Raw genomic sequence first — 26345 nt, forward strand, 5'->3', positions numbered from 1 at the left:
TAGCTGCTGTAAACCCCCCTCTGCTCAAGATTAAGAAAAAGAAAAATTATCTGGAGTGAGCTGGGGCTCCAACCATAACTGCCCTGAAATGAGTAATTAAAATGTAGCTTCATAATGATAGGAGTAGCCTGGAAATTAATTGCCTATGCTTAAAATACAAATTCTCATTTTGTCTGAAATTTCCTGCCACAGAGAAGATGTAATTACTGTACATGTGGTGATAGCACATTTGCGGTATGTATTTTTTTAATACCACTGTGTTTTTAAGCGTCTGGCTACATTAGTGAGGGAAGAGAGAGAAGGGAGCCCTGTTAACATGGCCAATGATTTTATAAACTATAAACTTAATACCAAATAAAATATATAAAGTTAATATAGCAGCTATAAAGTCCCCTTTGTTCCTGGAACATATTTTTTTATTGTTTGCTTTGTTGTACTCCAATAAAATGCAATGATTTTTCATTATTTTCTAATCTTAAATAGTTAATGCTGTTCTCTAGAAAGCTTAACTGGCACATTTCCCATCACCGACACTCCATAGGTTTTGCCTGTGCACAGTAATGATAAAGTTTGCTTTGTACGCTCCTCCAAAAAAACAAAAAGCAGTCTTAGAATAGACTTCCTCTGTGGCCATCAACACAAGCAGCAAAACCAAATCAAATGAAAAGTCTTTGCTGGCTCTGTAAACCTTCTGATAGAGGCTTTTTCCCTGGTGCAACTCTGACTGTGCAAGCATTAAAAATCTGTAGTTGTAAACCAATTCCCTGTAAGTGAGAAATTCTGCTGCCTTTGCCACCACACCACAACATTAGACAGCCTTCAGTTACAGGCAGTCTGAGGTTCAGAGTGGATACCTAATCACACTTCTGGGTTAGGGCAACTTGAGTTCGGCCATATCAAAGAGAATCCATCATATGTGCGGCACATAGAGAGGTGGGGTGGCCAGTTGGTGAGGATGAGAGAGCACAAGAGGGCAGAGCCATTTAATAAATACATATTTTTTGGATGGGGGACTCGAGAAATTAAAACTCTGAGCAGGTTTGACATTACGTTTTGCTGTTAGTGGTTTCCAGCTTCTAGGTTGTGCTGCTTTCTTAAACTGAACTTCCCATTGATACCACCAATGGGACAGCTTGTGTGTAGTTACTTGGAAAATTGTAAAACAGGACACACACACACACACACACACACCTCTCTTGTCCCACCTCTCTCTCCTGCCGACCTCTCTTGGGACTTACCTCCAAGTTCAGGTGGTTGGTAGCCATGGTAACAGCTGAGAGTGAGGGCTATTTTCATTGTTTCAGCTTTCATCTCTAAAACCATGTCATTATCCACACAGTACAGGCACTCGTGTTTATTTGTATGCTCCAGCCTGCCTGATTGTCAGTCTACTTGTCTGTTCAGCTGCTTGTCTGTCTGCCTGTCAGAGACTGCCTTCTTTCTCAGCTGCTCTCTTCTTTTCCTGCCCAGTCAATCTATTATTATTTGCTGCACAGCTGGAGTACTACATGCATCTGCATCAGTTCTACATTAATTACTATATTACCACCACACACATACAACCACCCCCACCCCCCAACTTATTTAAACCTGTTATTTACACACCTGACAAAAAGCCAGTTCTTTTGTTGTGTCTACATTATCTGACTGAATATTCATATCACATGTAAAGCTTGATGGCCATAAGGTAATCTCAGTGCTTTGAGGAACACATAGGTTTTGAGGACCACTTCTGACATCTGCTGGCCATGATGTGAACATTACAAACTACGGCAAAGGTAAAATAGATGGACCAAGCTTGGTGGTGGCAGGTTGAAGTAAAAACAGTAAATATGGTTGACTAACTCGCTAATTAATGCTCTGCAAGAAAGAAGTCAGCTACAATTTATCATCATAAAACATGCAAATACTGAAAAACAAGTCATATTTTTATATATTTTGTTATTTACAAAGGTATTTTCAAATTCAACAATGCAGTTATACAGTTTGTCAACTTATATCTGCATGTAATATAATATAGCTTTATGGAGTCCTACACAAATACATAAAGAAAACTATGCATGCAAGAATATACAGTTTCTGCAAACAAAGCCTGGTGATTGTGTTGAAATTCTGCTAAGACTATTTCCTTTGAGATATATTTCCCTTTAAAAAGACAATCTACAGGCTCACTGCTGCACTAATTGGAGAAACTTATAAGATATCAAAATTACTTCATTTTTCTACCTATTTCTGTTTCACTGTGTCACCTCAACATGTAGAGGAAACCGGTCATGTGTCACCATTAAAGTGCAGTTATTAATTGTGAAAATATCTGTCAGAAAAGTTCCACCTGGAGCCAACATCTCTCCCAGAACTCAAGGTGTTATAATGCAAATGAGAGATTAAGGCCTGAGAGAATTTTGTTTTAATCTGTTCATAGAGTATCTATATTTGAGCAAGATGAAAGTGGGAATACACAGTCACAGAGGAGTGTGAAAAGACCCTGGAGTCTACAGTATTTTATTGTGAGTCTGGATTTATGCCAGTATTTCATGAGAGTGAGAGCAGCTGGTTGCTGAATTCACATATCCATATCCAACAGCTCAGTGTTTCATCACCTCTTCATGGTTCATTTCAGAAGAGTTGAGCTTTATAAAGTCATCACTAGTGAAAAAGCCTATTTAGCTTGTTTTGTTTCCAAGAGAAGCAAATTCTCCAGACATCAAACATAAACAACAGTGAGCAAGATAGACTCACATAGAAATAATAACCCATTTACTTTAAGCACAGGCACTTAGATGATGGAGAAGTGAAATTTAAGTTATGCAAAATAGCAAAAGCAAATCTTTATTATCAGTATTGCAATATTAAAAACTCTCTTTTTTCTGTTTGCTCCTATTCTGTACAGTTCTGTGCAGTTATACGTAATCTGCAGTGCAATGCATTTTTAAAGTTCCCATTCAGCACATTTTTTTATAAGTAGCCTGACTTCAATGAATAGATAAACTAAAATACAACCTCAAATCAGAAAACGTTGGGACGGTATGTAAGATCAAAATAAAACTGAAAATAGTGATTTGCAAAAAATCTGTGTCCTGTATTACATTGAAAACAATACAGCAGCACATTATTTGAGGTGATACCTCATCAGTTTTATTCTCTGTTCAAAATAAACACTCCAATTCTAATGCCTGCAACACTTTCCAAAAAAAGTTGGGACAGTAAAGTGTTTACCACGGTGTGATGTTGCCGTTCCTTTTCACAACACTTAAAACACATTTAGGGACTGAGGACACCAAGTGATTAAATGTGTCAGGTGTAATTTTGTCCCATTCTTCCTGCAAACAAGTCTTAAGGTGCTCAACAGTCCTGGGTCTTTGTTGATGCAATTTACATTTCAAAATGTTCCACACTTTGTCTACTGGGGACAGGTCAGGACTGCAGGCAGGCAGGCCAGTACTTTCACCTTTTTCTTCCACGGCCAGGCCTTGGTAATGTGTGCAGCATGAGCTTTTGCATTGTCTGGTTGAAATATACATGGGTGCCACTGGAAAAGAAGTGTCACTCCATCTCTGTATTTCTCAGCATTAATGGTGCCATCACAGAAGTGTAAGTTACCATTGACAAGAGCACTAACACCACCCCAGACCATGACAGAGCCTGGCTTTTGGACTTGTTGCTGGTAACCGTCTGGATGGTCCTTTTGTCTTTGGTCTGGAGCACATGGCGTCTATTCCTTCCAAAAAAGACCTGGAATATTGATTCATCTGACCACAATACATGTTTCCACTGTGTGATGATCCATCCCAGATGCAATGTAATACAAGACAAAGATGTTTTACAAATCACTATTTTCAGTTTTAATTTTGATTTTACATACCGTCCCAACTTTTTCTGATCTGGGGTTGTATAATCTTAGGGCATTATTTGCCTTTGAAGCAGCAATATTTTAGGTTTTGATCAACTGAGACCAATGCAAGTCAACCTGTAAACACAGCACTGACATTACATTGTGGTTTCCGTGGCTAACGTGTTAGCAAATGTTTGCTTGTTTTCATATCCAGCAGATATATAATACTCCAATGAAGCTGTGTTTCTGTCCATCCTACAGATACAATATTCATCCTCTTTAGATTTGTTCTGGTATCTGCTAACTCCTGGTCAAAATATCTTTCTCTCTTTAGATGCTAAACAGTTGCTAATTTTGCCAGTCTGCTGTTTGGCACTGTAGCAAGCAGAGGGCTTCTCAGATCTCTTTTACTGAAACCAGCTGGCTGCTGCAGTTATAACAAGACTGATGGAAATGGTGAGACTGAATCAAACCATGCAAAATTGCAGGTTGTAAAACCAAAACAATGAGCTCAGAGACACCGAAAAGCTCAACAGAGCTGAGGGAGATTGCAGAGCCATGTGTTAATTATCTGTGCGTTTGTCACTTCCAGCTCACTCCCTCTCAGATTACACATTATCCCTTCTTAATATGAAAATGCTGATTAATGCAGCATTAACAATTATTTAATGGTGTATTATCATATATATGAGAAGAGGACATCTCTAAAGCATAAATGATGCTTATTTTGGAAAATAAAACCAGCATAAGGACAGTGATTAAATATGCGTGAACAAAATGAAAAAGCAACAAATAATTTTTTTTTTCTGTATATATAAGTATAAATACAGTCCCTCCTGCCGCTGAAATTGTCTCAAATTCCCACCATGCTTCTATGAACAGTTCATGCCACAGGAAAGAAAATTTATGGGAAAGTGAGTCAGAGAGTGGACACTAAAGGATGTGAGTATATGATGGGCAGTAGATAAACGCACTAGCACTGAGAGCTTAATCTGTCTTTTCGATGACAGGTTAGTGTCTCTGTGGAAGCCTGTGATCGATGGCACTTGACCCCCTTAAATATCAGGAGTGCAGACATCCCTCTGGTCTTCATGTCTCACCCAATCAGGATTGACTGCAGCACTTCCACACTCCTCCCTGGACAAGTGACTGCTGATAGTTCCTCATCCTTAATAATGATGCTGCGCATTGATTCCATAACAGCTGTCTGTTGCGCTGAAGAGCGGCTTGGAAATCAAAGTTTTATATTGTACATGATTATAAAGTGATCACTCATTCAGCACCAAGACTTCTAACAACATAGATCTGGATGCAATGTCAGTTTATAATAGAGATGAGACATGAAATGCTGCAGCAGCAACATTACGGCAAATACAAATTTAGGCTTCGACGTTCAACATTATTCAGTTCTGATTATAGGTAAATTTAATTATGTGTTCATGTCCTTTTGCAAGTCACAGTAAATGTTATTATTTGTGATATGGTTTGTGTGAATGTTCTTAACTTACTGACTTGCTGGTGGTTTCCAAGGAGCATGGTGTCTTAGAGTTTATAACTGTCAAATAAAGAATACATGCTCAGTGTCCTCACCGAGCCTCCTAACAATGTCATTGACCTTTTCTCCTGACACAGACTGTATATCAGTTCGTAGAATGCTCAAACAGCCAAAGCTGGAGACCAGGAGATGCAAGCTGTGTGCCATGATTAACACTCCTCTTTCCCAATCTCTGACAAGCACAAGGGCCACGCTGCCTGTGTGATACACTTCTTCCCAAATTGAATCCTCTCCCCTTCTTTCTTGTTTTTGATGTAATCGCACTTGGTGCCACCACTTCACACAGGACACCTATCCTCTTTTCATTTCCAGCAATAAAATATTACGTGTGAGTCAACTTCAGCAGAAGCTCACAAAATGCATTTGGTGGTTTTGAGGTCAACGCAGGCATTCATCAGCAGTGCTCCCTGCTGACCATATAATGATCAAAGTTTGTGTGCTACAGACATAGCACAATTTACAGCATCCCCATGCGCCCTTGCCCATCGCTCTGCATAGCATTAAGCTTATCATTGTCCAGACCAATTATATGACCTGGTGTGAAGAATATGATTGCCGCTCTGTACCAGTGGTTTGCCAAATAAATAAGTGCTTAATGGTCCTCTCACTCCCCCTTTTCAACTTAATTAGGGGAGGAACGGATTTGCCGGATGGATGAGTCTACAGGAACAGACTGTGAATCTGAAGCAGAGCACTGCAAGTCCTTCACTCAGACTATTGGTTTGTTCTGCAGCTGGTTAATTGTTGCCCAAGCCACTTAACTCTAGCTGACCACCAGCAGGCACAGTAGCAGCAGCCATTTGCACATTTTTCCCCAGCACATCAGAGAAACAGGCACAACAACTGTGTTCTGCAGGTTGCAGAAGCTGTCTCTAAATTTCATGTAGTATATATATGTTTGTACGTGTTTCATTAATGGATTCCAATCAGATATTTTCATCATCTTTTTTTACAGTGGCAACAAGGGACAGTAAATGAAAAAAGGCTTGAAATTCTGCCTCAGGCTTTGGTAGGGTGTGACAACCTTCAGTTAAATCCTCATGACAAAGGAAAAACACTGCTCATACTTGGTGACGCCAGAATCAAAATGAGATTCAGCTTTACTGGCCGAGTATGTTGAACACACGAGGTTTGACTCTCAATGTGCTTCCATAAGACAACAAGAAAAAGAATGTGTTTAAATAAAAACAAAGGGAGCCAAAAACTAGTTATATATGCAGTAAGAGTTTTCTGATAAATACAAACAATATTTTCAAGGTACTGCACTGAGGGCTGTCGTTCTGTTATACAGACATGGATACATGGATTAACTATTAATCAGTGTGACGGCCCAGGGGAAGAAACCGTCCTTTTGTCTGGTTGTTTTGGCATACAGTGACCTGTAGCGCCATCCAGAAGTTCAAACTGTTTGTGTCCAGGGTGTGAGGGGTCTGCAGAAATCTTCTCTGCCCTCCTTTTGACCCGTGAGGTGTACAGGTCCTCCATGGAGGGCAGACTGGATGCATAATCAGTGACTTAGGTACAGAAATTTGCGAGCCAGAATCAAAGAACAAGTCAGAATGTAACTGCTGAATAGTGAAATGTTTTGCTCAATGGTGAAATCTGCATAGTGATCACTTACACCAGCATTATAGCAAATATGTTTTTCTCTGTTTATTCAGTAGGTAGTACAGTCAAGGATGTGATTAGCCTGGCTTAGCACAAATGCTGGAAGCAGGAGTGACAGTGTGGTAGGTAGAGCAGTCATCTCCCAACCAGAAAGTTGAAGGTTTGAATCTCGGTGCCTGCAGTGCACATGTTGAAGTGTCCTTGGGCAAGACACTGAACCCCGATGGTTAGAGCCATCGGTTGAGTTGGCGCCACAAATGGCTGGCTGTTCTGTACCGGAAACAAATTCATTGTGTGTAACATACTTGGCCAATAAAGGTGATTATCCTTATCCTAAATGTCTGTTGAAAAATTAAAAACTGTGATCAGCCTAACTGATGCAATGAATAGGTACACCTAGTATAACTGTTGAGTCCTTGTCACCTCTACCTGATGATGGTTTTAAAGTAAAGCTTGAAACTTCCAGCAGCTCTAAAATTGTCAAGTTTTTGTCATTTTGTTGAGTTAAATGGCCACCAATACACATAATAAGCACCTGGGTTATTACAGGTTATAGTGTTCAGTGGTTTAAATGGACTTTTCTTGCAGAGAATTTGCTTTTCCAGACAAAAGCCAACGTCACTATGACAACAGATGAAAAGTGCTCCGTTAGGTCAACATGATTACTTTAATTTACCTGAGTGAGCACAACAGAAATAGAAACTATTATGTTCATAAGAAGAAAGATGAGGGCTATAAGTTATGTGCTATGTAACACCAGATTCAGATAATGTGAAACAATGACTGTACTATGCATAACTGTACAGACTGGTCAGTTTGCAGCATAAAGGGTAAGCGCCTCTTTAGCAACTGCTTCATTGCAGCGTGGCTGAGTGATGACACTATTGTCTTATCATTGTCCTAAAAGTCAGGTCTCCATCATAGTCAGTATCACAGTAATGGTAGAGGACAAATAAACAGTAGGCACAGAGTGAAAGACTTTACAACTTCAATGACACAAATGCATTTTACCAGAAATACAAATATACTTTAATGCAGCAGAAGAAAACAAAATCCCTGACAATATGACAAGGGGTATGGCAGCCAAACAAAGAGTAATTAACCTTTAGCAGAAACCAACAAGACACTGATCACTCTACTGGGTGCTCAAATTGTGGTTTGGTGGCTTAATGTTTTCCCTGGGATTAGTAAATGTCATATAATGAGTCACATCTCATTAAAATTGTAGCCTTTCAAATTTTTAATTTTTAATTAGCATATTTGGTTGCCACCAGGAGTCCCAGCTGCTTCTGTATGTTGATGGGCAACACCAGCTGTCCTCTGCAAACTGCACGTCACTGCCTTATACACAGAGAGAGCAGATCCCTGCTTTATGGGCCATTCGGGTTTAAACAGTCCCAAAAAAGATAGCCCTGTATTTGACTGCAAAAGGCGATGAATGGAACAGATGTAAGTGTGATTCCCCATTCAACCATAAATCTCTCTCAATACCTTTTGGTTGATGAAAAGTCTGAAATAGTAGCTTATTGTGTGTTGGACCAATAAAAATATAGAGTAGACTGGCAGGATAAAAGCAGAGCCTTCTTTTCAGCTATTAAATCCAAGGTGCTAGATTTACAGGGACACGCTTCTGCACTGAGCTCAGATCGTGCCCGGCAGGTACAGAGAGTGCTGTCCTCACACGCCCAGTAGAAAAAGTAATCAGAAGTGTTTTAAGGACCACAGTGCATCGGTCGCACGGCAGCAGACTTATCTGTCCTTCACTTAGAAGTGTCCAACACCTCTTCTTTTGGATAAATGTGACAGCATCCAGAGAAAAAGGTGTGCTAAGATGTTTTTATCAACATAAACATGCCAAGGGCTGGGCCCTAGTCCAGGTCTCCCTGTCTGTAACACACACAGCCAGTCCTACCAGTGCTGTTGCAGTCCAGCTGGCAGTGAACAGGACACTTTGATGTTAGAGACCAAAAATTTTGCTGGAATTGCATCAAGGGTAGAAGTTGAGAGCAGTTCTACCTGTAGCAAAACATATTTTAGCTACAGTGATTGTGATAATGTTGAGACATTTGGAACAAAAACATTTAAATATTTCCTAAGATCTTTTTCTTTCTTAGTACTGTGTGTTATTTGGACCACCCCACGCGGAAAGAGCAGACTGAACACTGACTAACTGGCACTCAGATGAAACATTTAATAAATTTGTACTGAGGGGAAAATGGCTTCATTTTACTTCTTTAAATAAGTCCTAAGACATTCAGCAAACATTCAAAAAATACTTAACAAGCACTGTTATCATCACTGATTGCTAATTGTTAGTAATTATCTCATTAAGTGACTACCATTTGTAGGAGTCTGAAAACATTTTCAACATGAAAAGGGGCCTGTTTCCTTTTCAGAAATGTGTGGTTCAAATGAGCTGCATATTGATTTTTTCCTTCTGTTTGTACAAACACATTCACAGTGAATGGGTGTATAGGTCGCATCCAAATCACTTGCTTTATTTTCTGAGGTGGGATAAAAGGAAATAATGCTAGCTTATGCTTAAAAAAAGCTAATCAGTCTTCAGTCTAAAATAAGCTAATGCTTTGCATGGTGCACATACACTCCTACACAGACCTTAGAAGCTGATTTCTGTACATCTGGAGCTCTCCAGGCTTCATAATTTGAGCTCACTATAGCCTCCACTGTAGGGGACTGAGGCTGTAACCAGGACCCCATTTTCACAACACTGATTATTCTTTAGCTCCTGATCAGAATGAATCAGTGATTAAAGACCAGCTGGCTTTTCACAGTTGGAATCCTGAGCTCAATCCCAGAAATGAAAGAGAAGTGCTCTCTGACACCTGTTGATCAATCTGTAGAACTACAGCCACTTCTAACAAGGGCTATTGACAGTGTAAGCGCACAAAATACTGCACAAACACAGTAGAAAAGATGATAGTGAGCTTTTTGGGAAACCTTTTAGACCATGAAATGATGAAGAAATCTGTGATGATAGAGTTGTGTCCATCTGGTTGTGAAAGAGTTAACTCTTTGTTAAGGGTTAATATCTCGAGATTCATTCCACATGTCCAAGGACCCATGAACCCCTGCCCTGATAAGCTGTCAGGATCATTGCCCTCTCTACAAACTGTGCATATATATGTGTGTTTGTGTGTGTGTGTATGCACGTGCAACTGGGAACCGAGAGAGCGGACTACTTCAAGGTTATATGCCATTAAAAACAAGACTGCATAAATTCGACCTAATAATTCATAATAATGACTCCCCTGTCTGTTGGTTGCTTATTTATCCCACTCCCATTAACATGCCAGCCTCATGGCACTCATACTGCAAAACATATTATGAGGGAGAGTGATTAGAGGGCATATGGAAATGATTATAACCTGCTGAAGTAGAAGATCCACCACATTCACATACAAACCCCTTATGAACAGTGAGGATCAAGTAAATAAATTAGTACAGGGACGTTCTGTGTGGAAGTGTACAGTATGCGTGTGTTAAGGTTGTGTGGGTGTCACTATCTCTGCTTCACTATGTTGCACTCTCTTGGCTCTCATTTAGTCTCCTTGGCCGGCACTTCCTCATTTGTGATATGGGATTTCATTGGTGCCCTTGAGTGCAAAGCCTTGATTTATCAAGATTTTAAGCCTAAAATTATTCTCGTGCCCTCGTGGTTCTTCCTAAATATTATTTTGTTCTTGCATATACGATTAAAAATACAGGATGTTGTGAATTCCTGCTCAAATATATGTCCGGTACCCACTATGAAGTAACATAAACTGAGACACAAAATGTGATATCAAAACCTTATCAGACAGCAGCGTGAGCTTGGGAATAGAGTAAAGACATATTCAGGGTAGAAGGAACTAGACTTACCACCTCGCGGAAGTATTTCTCTGCCAACCAGTGACCTTGATGTTTGACCAGCAAAATCTAATCAGTTCATCCTTGAATCCAAGCGGACACATGTGCCAGTTTTGAAGAAATTCTCTCAGGGTGTTCCTGAGGAGACTGTGCTCCTGTAAAACCAAACAAAAAAACAAAAAAAAACCCAACACAGTAGATCATTTGTGCCAGCAGGTTATTACGACCATCAGTTACGTATCATGGTTTGGTGACCTCTAGTGATTGTAGTAATTATGACACAAGCAAGGGAGTAAGTTGTGTGCTGTAACCTATAAAGGCAAAAAGTCACAGTTAGAAGGTGGCTGGGGTGGATGAACAGCTCCACACATCACCAGACCATCTCCCAGGCAAGTGGGGTTTGAACCCAGTGTGAGTGTTTTAAGCAGTTTTCATTCCTTAATGGAAGCAAGTGGTTTTTGTTCCTTAATCTATTAATGTCAGTGAAGGTCTTGCAATTCCACCTTGCAAAATTGTGGTGCTATATAGGGAGACACTTCCATTGCTCATATGAGAGGGAAGGGGCAAATGACTTGGAGGACTTGTTCCTCAGATGTCATGTTTATGGGAATGGGATAGACAGGAAACCTGAAAACATAATGTCTGATATAAAAACTACCACCTAAAAGCCAAAAAGAAGACTGCTGCATGTGTAAGCTGTAGTCATTCTAGTCAGTACAAACATAATTCATCAACTTTTTCAGTTTTTCGAGCAATCAAAGGGCCCCTACTGACCCCTACAGTGGCAGTTACATTATTTGCCAAACATCCAGAAACCAACCATTGCTCTGAAGCTGAAATGATCAGTTAATTAATCAGTGAAACACCTGATAAAAAAAAATTTAATTGCCAGTCTTTTTACCAATTAAGCACTTAATTGATTGATTCATCTTTTTAAGTAATTTACTCAGCAAAGATAACAAATTCACTAGTACCAGCTTCTTACATGTGAATATTTGCAACTGTTGGCCAGAAATAATAAGCATTTTTTTTAAAAAAACGGATTTTGACACAAATCATCTACGAGACTTAGGGCAGAACATGTAGGATGGAAGCTCTGTCAGAATTGTTGCATCACATGAAAGAGCCAGATGTGATCCAGGGGCATTGCAGAGCCCAGAAACATCAGCACATACAGTACAGGGAGCTATTAACAGCTGCAGTGGTAATTTAAGATTTTTATGAACTCATCCACATGACTTTAAACTGGGTTTTTCCAAATCTCCAAAACTATTCAGTCAGAGACATGTCACAACTACTAATAAAAGAAGAAAAGGACCTCAGTGTAATCAGTGTAATTCTGTTGTGAGAGCTAATCCTCCACTAATAAACATTCATGGGCGTAATTATTAAGATAAAAAATAACAAGCCTAATTGAAGTCTAGGTCTTTTATGCTTGTCCTTAAAAGAGTTTGCTTAAAATGCAATGTTGTGTAACAGTTGTTTCACATGAGTAAGAAAGGACTGGAAGCTGCATGGACAACCCCCACTCAGAGGAATCATTTCGGTTGAGCTGTGATGGAAAGAAATCACTCTCCACTACTGAGCTGCTACTGCAGTGAAAAATAAAACAAAGGGACTCTCAGAACACAATTAGTGCCCCTGCTGTGAATTACCTCAAATGTCACATGGATTTGTGTTTACTCATCCCCAAAAATGCCATTTTATGTGGGTATAGCAAGTAAACAGCATTTGACACCAAATGCTGCTTCCACTGTCTTCAGTAATGACTGCAGGCCTGTTTTGACTCAGTGCTTTTGTGTCCTTCCATGTTGTGTCGTTTTATAATGTACCCTGTTCTTTCATGCTCAGTGTTGAGCTGTGCGTGGTGTTGTACTGTGTTATGACATTTTGGGGTTGGATTGTGGTCCTCACACTTTCTTTGTGTGCTCTGATAACTAGCAGGATACTGACAGGTCAACAGCCTCCCACCCAGAGGTAAGAAGACCCTTGTCCCTAAAGACGAACGCTCTTAACTACTTAAAGTAACAAAGCAGGTGAAGCTGGCAGCGTGGGGTGCAACACACATACAGTACAGTCTGATGTGCCATGTTCACTGACACTGACCTCACAGGTGCTCTGAAAAAGAGCAAATAGTCCAGTTTACACTAATGGGGACTACAAATTATTACTGTTTACATCATTACCAGCTTTTTGAGATTGTTTTCTCTGTATGTTGTAGCAAGGTCAAACACCAAGAGTGGGTTTTAAAAAGTTTATTTGCAGAATTCTGGACATAGTGTTAAGAGTAAAACACTCAGAGCTTGCTCAGCCTAAACATGATCTCAGTCCTCTGCAGCTTAACTATGGTGTGGCTTGTTAGGGAATGAGAAGGTAATTGGAGCCCCCTGAAGGAAACTGCACCAAAATGAGCAGCTTGAAAGATATTGATATCTGATAGCCAGCAGCTCTTGTATACAAACCTGTGGCAAGGTGATGCCCATATTCAACATGTTCCTTGTGTATTCTTAATTTGTTAGTCAGAAACACTTTTACTGAGCCAGTATTTATCATGATCAATGTGGATACAACACTTTAAAGGATAGTACCAACAGAGGCAGGGAGAGATACAAAATTGCAGCAAAAAGCTGAAACAAAGAGCTGAAAAGACTGCCACAAAGACACGCAACTGGGCCACAAACGACCACTATAAGTTGAGAAACAACCACCGAGTGATACATACTGTAACACTGACAAAGAGATGACAAAATGACTACAAGACAAAACAACCAAACATGGACAGAAAATGACCACAAAGTGACACAAAACAGCACAGGCCTTTCTGTCGATCCTTTTCCACCAATAGCAAACGATGATAGTGCTAAAGCTTCACCACTGCAAACACCAATACAACACATCAAATTGCACCACATCCTGCATATATACAGCCTAGATCATATACTGTGTTATTGCCAGAACAACAGGCAAGAGTTAGAATTAAGACCCACTTACACTAAAAAGTGTCTACTTTGGTTTTCCTGGCAGCAAAATTCCTGATAAACTCCATGAATTAAAAATTGTCCCAAAGTCACCCACACTCTGTGGGCATCCTGTTTTGGAGCAGTCCTATCAGGAAGCCATACAACCTATGGACAGCAGCCTTTCTGTGGTAGCCTAGGAGCCTGTGCACAGTGCCCCCAAATAACTGGAGGCCTCATGGCATGTTTTTGGATCCAGTTCAACTTTTATTTCAACATCATCCAGCAAGAGGCTGCATTGACCAATCAAGTAATGAGGGATGGTCACAGAACACGGATGCTCACATGAAGAATATTACTTTGCTTACCATGTTACCATGTATTTATTCTCAAATTTGGGCCACAGTAAAAAACATAGCTACACACCCTGTGTTTTTGTTAGTTACTGGATGTTAAGTGGTGTTTTCTTATTTATCCATGTGGACACACTGGTGGTGCAAATTGATGCCAGGGTACGTTAGCAGCAGGAAACGTTGATGAGGCCACTTGCATTGTCTGACTTAATTGTCACATATCTGTCATACACACCTACGTGATACTCCCCCTGCAACCCCTCACCCCCAGACAGCACAATCCCTTGTGTTAAAACTGCAGGGACACTGGCACCTCCTCAGCTCAGCAGCCTCCCTCTCAACAACCCCCTCCCATAGTAATTTACCACGTGATGACAAAAAAATTACAAAACAAATGTAACTAGTAGTAATGCAGTTTATTGTTGACAAAATCCAGCTGTGCCCCAGTTTGACCCCCACACTCCTCTCACCCCTATCCAAAAAGTTTCTAACCCCACCCCTGCCATGTTATCAGAATATACTGCTTCAAATGCAGTTTTGCAGTGTGTTATCCAAAGGGGGGTTTCAGCATTAGCTATTCCAACCACGCTAAGAAATCCAATAAAGCAGGCTACTAAAGCACAACTAATGCTTAAAAAGGCTGCAGTAATTTAACAATCGACTCAGTGCAGCTACTAGAATAGGTGCAACCATTCACTTTTCACATCAAGCAATTATTAAATTTTAATGTAATGTTACTCTAATTCTGAAATTGTATCTGCATTGTTTTTCCTGAACTTCTCTCCCTGCTGCGTGTGACCTTCTAGGTGGGATATGATGCACAGCGTGGTGGTTAGCATGAAGATATGGGCTTATTCGCAGACATCCACTTGCATAAATTACTCTCTCTCTCCCTGTCAGCGTGTTTTTCTTCTTCTTCTTCTTCTTCTTCTGCAGGGTTAAACATACTGTAGCTTGACAATGTGCTCGGCTGAGAGGCTAGCAGGGAGTGCAGGAGTCTTGATAAACAGTACTAGGCAGTAATCTCTCCGGGAACCTGAGGATGTGTGAGTGTGTGTATGTCAGTGTGTGTGTGTGTAGCTGTTCCACAGCAGCAGTGAAAGAAGGTGTTGCTGCTCTGTTGATAAGGGTCACGGTGGCAGGGCAGCGGAGCAAGATGTCAAAGCTCTAAATGGGGTTAGGGTCATTTACAGCAGAGGAGATTCAGTTGAAGACACTGGTGATGCAAAGCTTTTCATTTGACAACCTGGTGTAAATGGGACCTCAGCTCATTGTTGTGTTGTCTCTTGACATACAGTGCTGTAAAAGTGCATGTGACTTCACAAAAAAAGAGGCTGTGTTGAATTTGTACTGCTGCAGAAGAAAGACAGGCACTGATAGGGATTCTCTTCCACTTGCAGGTTGGCTTGCACAAACTGCCTCATACTAATAAGTACGCTTCAATTTTGAAAGTCCCGGTTTTCAGCGTTTCTTGCTATGTGATTTAATATTTACAAGTGTGTGAGTCAACATACAAACACATTTTACAGGACTGATTTTTATCAGTTTTAAGGGTGCCTCATTACGCCTTTGGTCTTGAACATGTACTTTAAAAAGGCAATCTGTTGTTTCCTTTTAGCCTCATTAGAAGTGGGTTATGCTGCATATGTGATCCTTTTTTCTGACACTATATGCGTGCTTCCTGTGAATGTCTGTATAACTGGTGGTGCATTTGAAAGTAGTGTTAGTGTTTGTTTTTTTTCAGCAAAGAACCAACAGAATAAAGAGGAGAATATACTGCATATACCAGTTATCTAGCAATACAATAGTGGGAAATGTTTCATGATGCCTCCTGCATTTAAAATCATGTTTAATTAATCAAGATGTAACAATATTTGTAATTTTGTAATATCACAATAGAAAAATGTCTCAATAATGTCTTGGGAATATGACAATAGCTAGATACAGTTATTTCATTAGTCTAACTGTGTGGTGTTCACAGAATTGAAACTGATATAGTGGATACTCTGTCGCTGCTGCCCTCATTACAAGTTAAAGGAGCATCACATGCTTGAAATACAACTATTTCTGATGATTTTAAAAAGGTGTCAATAATTCTGTCAAGTCAGTTTTTGGCGTTCTGTGTGAAATGAATCAGATTTGGCTTTATCGCTGCTTTTTTGTTGTTCCAATGCAAACAAAAGAAATAAACATGAGAATGCCAAAGAATTTGTGGTTGCAAGAATTTTCTGGGAGAACTGGTGCCTTATCAGACAGAAATGTGGGGATGTCAATATTATTGGCCATGATTGTATATTAAACAAACAACCTTGATTTATTATTTAAAAAAGGGCTTTTTCTTTTTTTGCCTTCATTTTAAAAGTGCCCATGGCTGCTCATCTTGCTGTTTCCAGTCATTTAATGTTTAATCTTGGCACTCCTATTTGTAATCAATGAGTTATCCAAAGCATGTCAAGTTATTGTTGAGAGGTAATGCAGTGCTGACCTTTCAGATCAATCTGCGCTTAAACTAGATAGATTTAAAAACTTTACACAGTCAGTGGAAACCAAAGGGTGCCTTAAATGGTAACAAGACCACATATGCAACCTACATTGGATAAATGTACAGAGCATGGAATAGGAAATGGTCCTTAAAATGTCTTTTAAAAATATAAAGACGTTAGCCAATCTCCGCCTTTGACAAATGATTTAAAAATGAGTGACAGCATGAGTTCACCACATCACTTTTAGCAGCAGCTTTTATGATCTCCACCCACCTAACGTCACATCTCTGTGGTTCAGCTGTCAAAGACAAGTCCGCCTGCGTTTCACTTTATATCTTCCAGACTTACAACAACACCCGAAGGCACCAGTGGATGCCGAAACTCTCAGAGGTGGAAACAAGATCGTAACGCCGTTTAGCCTTTTACCTTTGACCTGACTTGTTAGGTTCTCCGCACCAGCCTAACCTGAGAATATTATTTATATTATAAATTGTGCAGTAAGTGGCTCAGTGTCACACATGGCTCCTCGGGCGCTCTGGCTCCTGGTCGCGGTATCCCTTGTCCTGTATGTGCGCTCCTGCAGGGCTTATACCTGTCCTCCCATCTGCAGCTGCAGCACCGACACTTTTCAGTGCAGCAGAGACACTGAGCTGGCCTCCAGGGCAGGAGCGACATCCGTGCCTCGACTGTAAGTTACCAAACTTTCTAGCTTTACAGCTGATATTAGTTTAAAACCTCCGTAATCTTCCTGTGGAGGCTCTGGGGTGTCCTTTTCGGTACTTGATGGGTGTTTTCTTTTTGGTCAATTTCATTCATCTTGGAAGAATGTAGTATATTATTTATCATAATTGTGAATTCGAAGGATAACCTGGAAAGACATTGTTGTAATATTTTATTATTATTTAGCCTATTTGTATAAATAACCGCTTTTCTTACTAATCTTGCAGAAGGCTCACTCATCTGTCCTTGAAAGAAGTCCCCACTCATGCATTCAAAGAGCTGATCAGCGTTACCATTATGTAAGTTCCTTGTTCGTTCTTATACTGTCAAAGAAACTGTAGGCGAATTAATGTGTTAAACTGAGAAAATGAGACACGTCAGCCTTTATGAAGCATGTGAGCAAAGGAGAATGTTTACTATTCAACATTTAAGTTCAAGTTATTAAGTTTGAATTCATTGAAGTAAACCTCAAACGCATGCGACTGATTCAAGATAATCGTCAGCGATTATATAATATATATATCGTGTTTGATCATATGGCAAACAAATCCAATGTAAGAGAGTCTAAGGCACTGGACAACAGAAAAAAAAAAGTTGCTCTGGTAAGTCCTTGGCAGATTAACTTCCAAAGTTAATGTTAAAATATACTTTCCCTGTAGCACCACCTGTTGGCCTGTCTCTGCAGGGTATACATAATATCCATATTGGATTAGAAAACAAAACTACTGTTTAAAATATATTGAATCAGAAACGTTATCCAAATATACAGGAGCATATTGCAGCACCAGTTAAAAAAAAACTCTCACAACAGGAGCCTGGAAATAAATACAAAATATGGGTCATATTTTAGGTATTATGTCAATATCAGTGCTCTCCCTAACATGATGGCTTTTCACACTGAGTCCTCAGCGTTTACTCGAAAAGGGAAAAGACCGTGTTAAAATTCAGTGAGTGGTTGAAAAAACATTTCACCCACATGCTTAAGACATCATGTTTCAAACAAGCACTTTTTTAAAAATTATGCATTAGTGCAAATGTTTTCTTCTAACAATACATTTTATATTAGCAGCCTTTAATTATTTGTCCCATTCAGTAATCAGAAACACCATTTATTAATGCAGATCCAATTCTTATGTATGAAACTACTGTATATCCTATTGCTATGACATAGCGAAGCTCACATAGGTAAGGAGTTTTATGACTATTCATGACCAGCTGGCCTGAAAGTCCCAGACTTCAGAGGTATAAAACAACAGACTGTTTTATACCTCAAGAACACACACAACACAACAATGTATCAGTATCAGTCTAATGAAAGAAATACAAGATTGTAAATATCACCACCTGAATGTTACAAGCTGTAGCTTGGCTCATATGGTTCTCAGGCCAAATGAGTTTGTCTAAATCCAATTACAGCTGAATGAAATATTGTACTAAAAACATAACCTCTTTGTCTTAATTGCTGATTAATTAGGTCTAATCTCTGTCATGTTTACAGCAACTAAATACTCATCCCCAAAGCCATATTATCCTGAATTATCACTAAATGGGGTCTCATCATTTAATTAATGTGTCACAAACAGATGAGCAGATAGACATTTGTTATCCTGCAGTGAAACCATTTTCAAATCAAGCTCCTCAGGGACAAGCTTTATAACTCTCAGATAGTTAAAGTAGCTACATGTGAAGGGTTCATCATGTTCCAGTGCTGTCTCACAAAAATACATGTGCGTTCACGGATCATTCTTCTTTTCAGCTCAGAGTAAGTTAACCAGTCATGTGTCCGGGTAGAATGACATGAGGAGCACTGCAGAACTCATGGCACCACTTCATCTAAATGATCACGTGAAAAAGCTTTTCATGAGCTGGAAGTGGTAATTATGACACTATACATAATGCAATCACAGGAGGGGATTTAAAAATAGAATATAAGCAGCACAAACTGAGCCATTTAATTGTTTGAATTGAAAGTAGAGTGACGTTAACCCTAAGAAAAGTGTCGGCTCATTATAGCTGAGTGGGAGCCTTAAGCAATGATTACAAAACGAAGATGGAGAAGGCCTCGGTAAGGCAAAGTCAGCCATCAAAAAACAAAGTGTTCAAGGACAAATCAAGAAGTCTTGTTGCCTTTGTTTGTCTCCAAATGTCTTTGTTTAGTCCTCCTTTTCAAACATCTTCACTCTGTCTTCTTGGCCTAGATGCATCTGTGATGTATGTCTGTAGCTTTTTCAAACGTGTGTGTGTGTGCGTGTGGGTGTAGTGCCCTAGAAGTATGAATTGTTGGTGATGGTATTTTAATATTTCCCTCATGGTTTGTATCCCCATATCAATCAACTCTGTCCTGTTTCTATAAGAGGTACATTAAAAAGTAAAAAAGGGAAGAAATCCAAAACAAGCACTTGACATATGTTTCACTACAATTCCACATTTCCAGGCTCAATCGGCGACATTTCAAGAGTAATGTGTTAATCTGTTGGCTGTTCTTTATGTCACAGTGAGATTTCCCAGAGCGACTGCATCACGAAGATACAGAGACATGCCTTTCTCTCCCTCCACAGCCTGGCTGAAATGTAAGTGGCACACGCCTCGTGCCACACGTCAGATTCACACTACGAAAGTAATTATTTATTTGACCAGCTGCTATATGCTCTGCAGTTCATTTACGTTTCACAGGATTAGTCTCGCAATTACAATGTTTAATCCTCGACTTTCAGAGCAGCTGATGCAGGACGGAGGTTTTTTTGTGTTTGTCGACGGCCGCTTACAACCACATTGTCATTACTGATATTTTTTCTCATTTGTATTACTGTAGTTCAGTGCAGAATATCAACAGTCTGAGGGTTATTGAAAAAGAGGCCTTCACTGATCTGCCCAAGCTGGAATACTTGTAAGTCATTTTACATCATCATTTTTCACCTGTCTAAGCCCTGTTTATCAGGAAGGGGACCAGTCATTGTTCATCCTCTGCCGCCAAGCCTACTTAAAACTCACATCAAGTTTAGTGGAGAAAGTCAGTTACAGTTACATTGTTGCTGTAAAGTCACTTGTCTGTATGGACTATTGGTAATACCTCCCTACTTTGTTTTATTGTGGCACCTACAATAAGTCTTGTCTTTGAGTCGCCAGATCTGTTCTTATGTTCTGTGCAAAAGAACATAGAGGTCATGCTTTTTAAACCAAATTTAAGCTCACAATGACATGATGTAATAAATTACATTTAACTTGGGGTGTTTTTTACAGTTGCCTCCTGAAATGTCTCTTACTAAATGAGACATTTTTCAACTCTGTGGCATTTTGTGGGCACTCTAATTGGCTCTTATCTGACTACAGTCGTCTGCCTGTGCTCCTCATCTTCACAGGAGCATCTCTAACACAGGGATAATACACTTCCCAGACTTCACAACCATCTTTTCCTTGGCACCAAATATTATCCTGTAAGTAATCCGGTTGAAAATGATGTATTTCTAAACTGGATTAGTGTCTTTCTGCATGTTGCAAAACCACACATTCTTTGTGTTATTGAGCCAAAGTTGTTTAGTCCAAAATAAAAATCAATAAACATCTATCTATCGATGTCATGATGCCACAGTTCCATCAACTAGGTCACAGTTAATCACACTGTTTTTTCTTTTCTTTTTATTAATATACATAATGTTGAACATAGTTTAGTCTAACTGATAATTTCACCAGACCACTCAGACAAATGTTATCCTCACTGTTTGCAGAGAAATAGCAGACAACATGAAGATTGACTTCATTCCTGCCAATTCTTTCCAGGGTATGACAGAGGAGTATGTTGACATGTGAGTACCACAAGGAGCCATCACTGGTCACAAAGGTTTATTATGTGCCTTAATATACTGTATTTATGCAATTGAATGTTAAGTTCTCTGACCTTGGTGATAGGGTCTTTTGACAACAAAATAAAGTTTGTACCACTGTGTCCTTGGCAGGAACCTGGTTAGAAACAGCTTCAAGGAAATAAAATCTCACGCATTCAATGGGACCAAGCTCAACACACTGTAAGCATTTTGGTTATCAAGATTTTTTTCCCTCTCAGCTACTAGCGACAGCATAGCAGACTGATACAGTATGTGTTTTTCCGGTTTAAGACAGTTGTTTTATTAATCATAAAAACTGAGTGTACTGTACCAGTACATAAACATTACGTGAGACTAAGCAAAGATTGGCTGCCTGGTTGTTTTCTTGCTCTGCCCCGTAGACTACTGATGAAAATGGCTGGGGGCAAAACCCTGCAGTTTAAAAATAATCATCCTCAGTGTCAAGAAAAGAAAACAATGTTAGGGGCATTGTTGGCCATTAAGTTAAATTTTCTTTTATACTGCATGTTAACTGTAGTTTGAACAGGAGGTCACCTCTGTTACTGTTGTGTTTTTGATGTCTTTTGCAGAATTTTGAGAGACAACAGATATCTCAGTTACATCCAAGGAGATGCTTTTGAAGGAGCCACAGGTCCAAGTTCTCTGTAAGTGACAGTAATCGAACCAGTAAAACTAACAAAAATGTCATTTTTCAGGATTTTCTATCTTAAAATTCTATGGTGGAACAAATATCCGGATCCTATAAAGTTGCTATAATCAATATCTTCATATGCACATAGAATCACAGCTCCTCGTGAAAAAGCTCTAGAAAAATGTCTGACAGACAAAATTAGTATCTAGCTAATGAATACACTGCAGCATTTAGCAGTTAAAGAATCTGATATTTTTCTCAGATGTCAGTAAAGAGCAAAATAGTGCTAAACAACAGGTGAACTCAATGGACTTAAACATAACTATAAATGCTAGTGCTAGCTGCTAACATGTCTGCTTCCCCCAGGTGGCTAAAAAATGTGCTAAAGCGGGTTTCTGTAACAGAAGAAATTTCACATTATTAGCCCAGAAATTAAGGTTCATGTGTAGCGCACGCATTACAACTGTGGCAAAGTTAAATATGAGGACAGTCGTACAATTTCTATCTTTTCTTGTGTAAATCAGCAGCATTAAGGTGACCATAATTGAACGGAGGCAGTGAAGCAAGATTAATATTCATAACAATGTTTAACATTATATTGTATAAACACTAGGGCGGTGACAGCCTGTCTGTGTAAACAACCAACAAGGCAGGCAAGACTGCTGAATACTGATTAGCGAGCAAATAGCCAAGTCTGTGGAGTATACAGCTTGCAAGCTCCTTGAGTGCAAACAACCCTGTCTCGTAGATATAAAATGGCCTCTTATCTTGGTTATGTATTAGTGCTGTGGTATTTACTGACAAGCAGGAAATGCCAAATGTCTTCTGTTTGGTTGCACGGGGTCCAGTGGGTATTTATATGAATGTCAAGTAAATCTAAACAAATGAGGGAACAAAGTAGATTCTGAATATTATCTTGCTTCGGATAAAATGTTTTCAGACTTTAGTAAATGCCAGCAATTACAACTTCTATCCTGTGATTAAACATTTCTGTTGGAATGAGCATCCATCGCTTTAAGAAAATAGCATGGTTTACTCACTGGCTTGGTTAATATGAAAAAACTGACATTTAAGGCTCGTGCAATTTAGGGACATTTCCTCCACAGCTCTGAGTTCCCTCCCCCCCAAAGGGTTGAGGCAGGTGAGGTTTCTGAAAGCCAGCTCTGCCTTTGCCCTGAAGAGCCTCCCTCCGCTGGAGAGCCTGTCTGAACTGCTGGAGGCTGAGCTCACCTACCCCAGCCACTGCTGCGCCTTCCACACATGGCGTCGGAAACAAAGGTAACAGACAACTGATCACAGACACATAACAGATCCATTCACATCTGCATAAAAAAACAAAAGCTCTGCCCAGTAAACAGGGATCATCATCATCAGTTTGGTAATTAGCTATAGTTTATTGACATGTCTAACCTTTTGTCTTTGTTTTTTTATTTTAAGGGAAACCGCCTTAAAGAACTTCACAAAGTTTTGTGATCTCAGTGAAACAGAAATGTAAGTTATGTCACCTCCCACTTAGGGAATGTACAAAAATTATTGGAGTGAGGAGTGAATTTAATAGTTTTAAAGCTCTTGTAAAAAGACAGCCCCCATGAATATTGCAAAATAATATGATCATACTGAATTGACACAGCTCATTTCACCATTAATAACTAAAATTGCACAAAAAATGTGAGACCGTGGACTCTAATTTACACTTAATGGAGTAATGATTGAGCTGTCACTGTCACTCTGCATAACACACTTAACGTTCTCATTAAAAACAGCGAACTCTCTGGAGATAATATTCAATCATTAATAGGAAACATCCAGCTCTATTATGCTTTTCAGAACTGACACATCGATAGTATTTGCATTTAATGATTCTAATGAGAAAAATGTATCCCTGGCTCAGAGATATGACTGGTGTCCTCATATGACTTGTGGCACATGCAAAATCCATCTTTTTGATGAAAATATTTGATCTTTTTAAATGTAGTCCAGCTCTGAAGTGAGAATATATTAAACAGCTCTCCTCTGCGCTCTCAAAAACCTGAGTTCCCTCCCCCTCTCCCGACTCCCCTTGAAGCAGATAGTTTTTATTATCACTCAAATAGTTTTTATTGATCAATTATTGTGAGATTTTTATAATAATTTTAACATCTGTGTGTTCTTCAGAGAGCCTACTGCAGATGCCGTGAATCTGATTAATGACATCAACTTTGAGTATCCAGACCTGGAATTTGATTGTCTTAACAGCCCCTTTGTCAAATGCACACCAGAGCCGGATGCTTTTAACCCTTGTGAGGACCTGCTGGGCTTTCCCTTCCTGCGCGGTCTCACCTGGATAATCACAGTTTTCGCTGTGACTGGTAACATAGCCGTCCTGGTTATCCTGCTAATTAGCCACCATAAGCTAACCACCTCCAGATTTCTCATGTGTAATCTGGCCTTCGCAGACCTGTGCATGGGGCTCTACCTGATGCTTATTGCCTTCAGGGACTACTTCTCCCGTCACGAGTACTACAACCACGCCACAGACTGGCAGACTGGGCCCGGATGTGCCATAGCAGGGTTTTTGACAGTGTTTGCCAGTGAGCTATCAGTATATACACTGACCGTGATTAGCCTGGAACGCTGGCACACCATCACCAATGCCATGCATGTCAACAAGAGGCTGCGGATGCACCATGTGGCAGCCATGATGGGGGCAGGCTGGGCCTTTTCTCTGCTGGTTGCCCTGCTCCCTCTTGTGGGGGTCAGCAGTTACAGCAAAGTGAGCATCTGTCTGCCCATGGACATCGACACAGTAGCCTCTCAGGTGTACGTGGTGTCTGTGCTCATTCTCAATGTTGTTGCTTTCCTGGTGGTCTGTTACTGTTACATCTGCATATATCTCAGTGTCCACAACCCAGAGCGCTCTACTCATCACGGAGACACCAAGATTGCCAAACGTATGGCTGTGCTCATTTTCACTGACTTTCTATGCATGGCGCCAATCTCTTTCTTCGCCATCTCCGCAGCCCTGGGTATGCCCCTTATAACTGTGTCTCACTCAAAGATCCTTCTGATTCTTTTTTATCCTATCAACTCCCTCTGCAACCCTTTCTTGTACACCATCTTCACACGAGCTTTTAGGAAGGATGTGTGTCTGTTGCTGAGTCGCTGCGGGCTCCTGCCACGCCAGCAACGCCTTCTACAGGTCACAGACACTGGCTTCACACCTCACCTGTGCCCAAAAAACACCCACCAGAAAACCTCACTCCCTTAGCTTCTATGCCTATCACATCAAGAAAAAAGGCTGCTTTCTAAACAAGGGAACCACATGACCACGAACACAGAGGATGCTGAACTCAAAGACAGTATCTGCTGTCTTGTCAAAAATGTGGTGTTTCTTCAAAATTTAGGTCAGGGTGAAGAGATTGTCAGTCTTGTACATAGTCTGGTTGATCTAGATTAGTTTACAAAGTGAGAACTTCATCAGAACCAAAAGACCTCAAGCTGAAGACAACAGGTGCTACAGCCTCCATTTCTGCACAGATAATATGGTACAAAGTAGGAGGTGGATGAAGCGAGAATGGGAAACAAAAAAACAGGACAGTTTATTTTCAATGCCATCCTGAAGCATATCACTGATAGTCATTCATGTTAAGATCAGGCTATACACTGTAAAACAGCACTTGTGTAAGCTGTTACAACAAGAGATGTTTAGTTCTATTCAGTAAGTAGAAATGATTCTGTTCTTATAAAGGTTGAATACAATGAAGTGAATGTGATCAAACGGGAGTCGTCTTTTTAGCAGAGATTAACTTTAGTGCCATCTACTGAGTTTTACTGAAATTAGAAGGCTGACAGACACGCCAGAGCAGCCACAGGCGCTTAGTTAAAGCTGTGGCCTGGTTTATTACTGCTGTTTAAAATGCCCTCGATTTTCAGAAGATATATTAATTTAAAATAAACATGTTGTCAAATACGTATTCTTGCTATATTTTTTTTTTGTTTCCCCCTTTTGCATTAGCATGTGCCATATTTTCCTTTTTCCAATTGTTTCAAAAGACCAGAACACCTAAAATTGTCCTGTAATTTTCCATGAGTAGCTGAGGAAACACAAAAAAAAACATGATTTTGTGTAGTAGAAATATTCCTCTCTCCTCAGGGAGAAGTGGCGACTAACTTGACAACATTGCTAATGTGAAAATGAAAACCTGACACATTGATAGCAAAAATATCTGTACTTTCCAAGGAAATATCACTTTTTCGTTCAGCAAGTTGCTGCCGGAGCTGTCACGCCACCTTCCACGGTCTTCTCAAGCTGCGAGTAACTCCCTCGGTGTGTGTGTCAAAAGCACAGTCAAAAATCCACTGAGTTTAGTTTCTAAACTGCCTTTTTCAAGTGAATTTGTATATGGTAGGTCAATGGGAACCCTTTGGTTTCAATAGCAAGAAGAAAAAAAAAACCTTACTTCACTATAAAAACTGAAATGACAAGGCAACAGGATGCAGAGAAACAAAGATAAGTTC

General features: G+C 39.9%; 1 protein-coding gene across 1 annotated transcript; it reads left to right on the plus strand.

Annotated features, from left to right (window-relative positions):
* The first annotated feature begins 17012 nt into the window (after window positions 1-17012).
* Window positions 17013-26269, plus strand: LOC109961972 (lutropin-choriogonadotropic hormone receptor). Its single transcript, XM_020603272.1, is given in 12 exon segments — window positions 17013-17343; window positions 17603-17674; window positions 19871-19945; window positions 20188-20262; window positions 20735-20809; window positions 21101-21178; window positions 21329-21397; window positions 21787-21861; window positions 22938-23126; window positions 23286-23339; window positions 24003-24993; window positions 24995-26269. Coding segments are annotated over 12 exon segments (2082 nt in total). The 5' UTR covers window positions 17013-17173; the 3' UTR covers window positions 25154-26269.
* Window positions 26270-26345: the final 76 nt, after the last annotated feature.

The sequence above is a fragment of the Monopterus albus genome, unplaced genomic scaffold, assembly GCF_001952655.1.
Source record: "Monopterus albus unplaced genomic scaffold, M_albus_1.0 scaffold60.1, whole genome shotgun sequence".
Taxonomy (NCBI): Eukaryota; Metazoa; Chordata; class Actinopteri; order Synbranchiformes; family Synbranchidae; genus Monopterus; species Monopterus albus.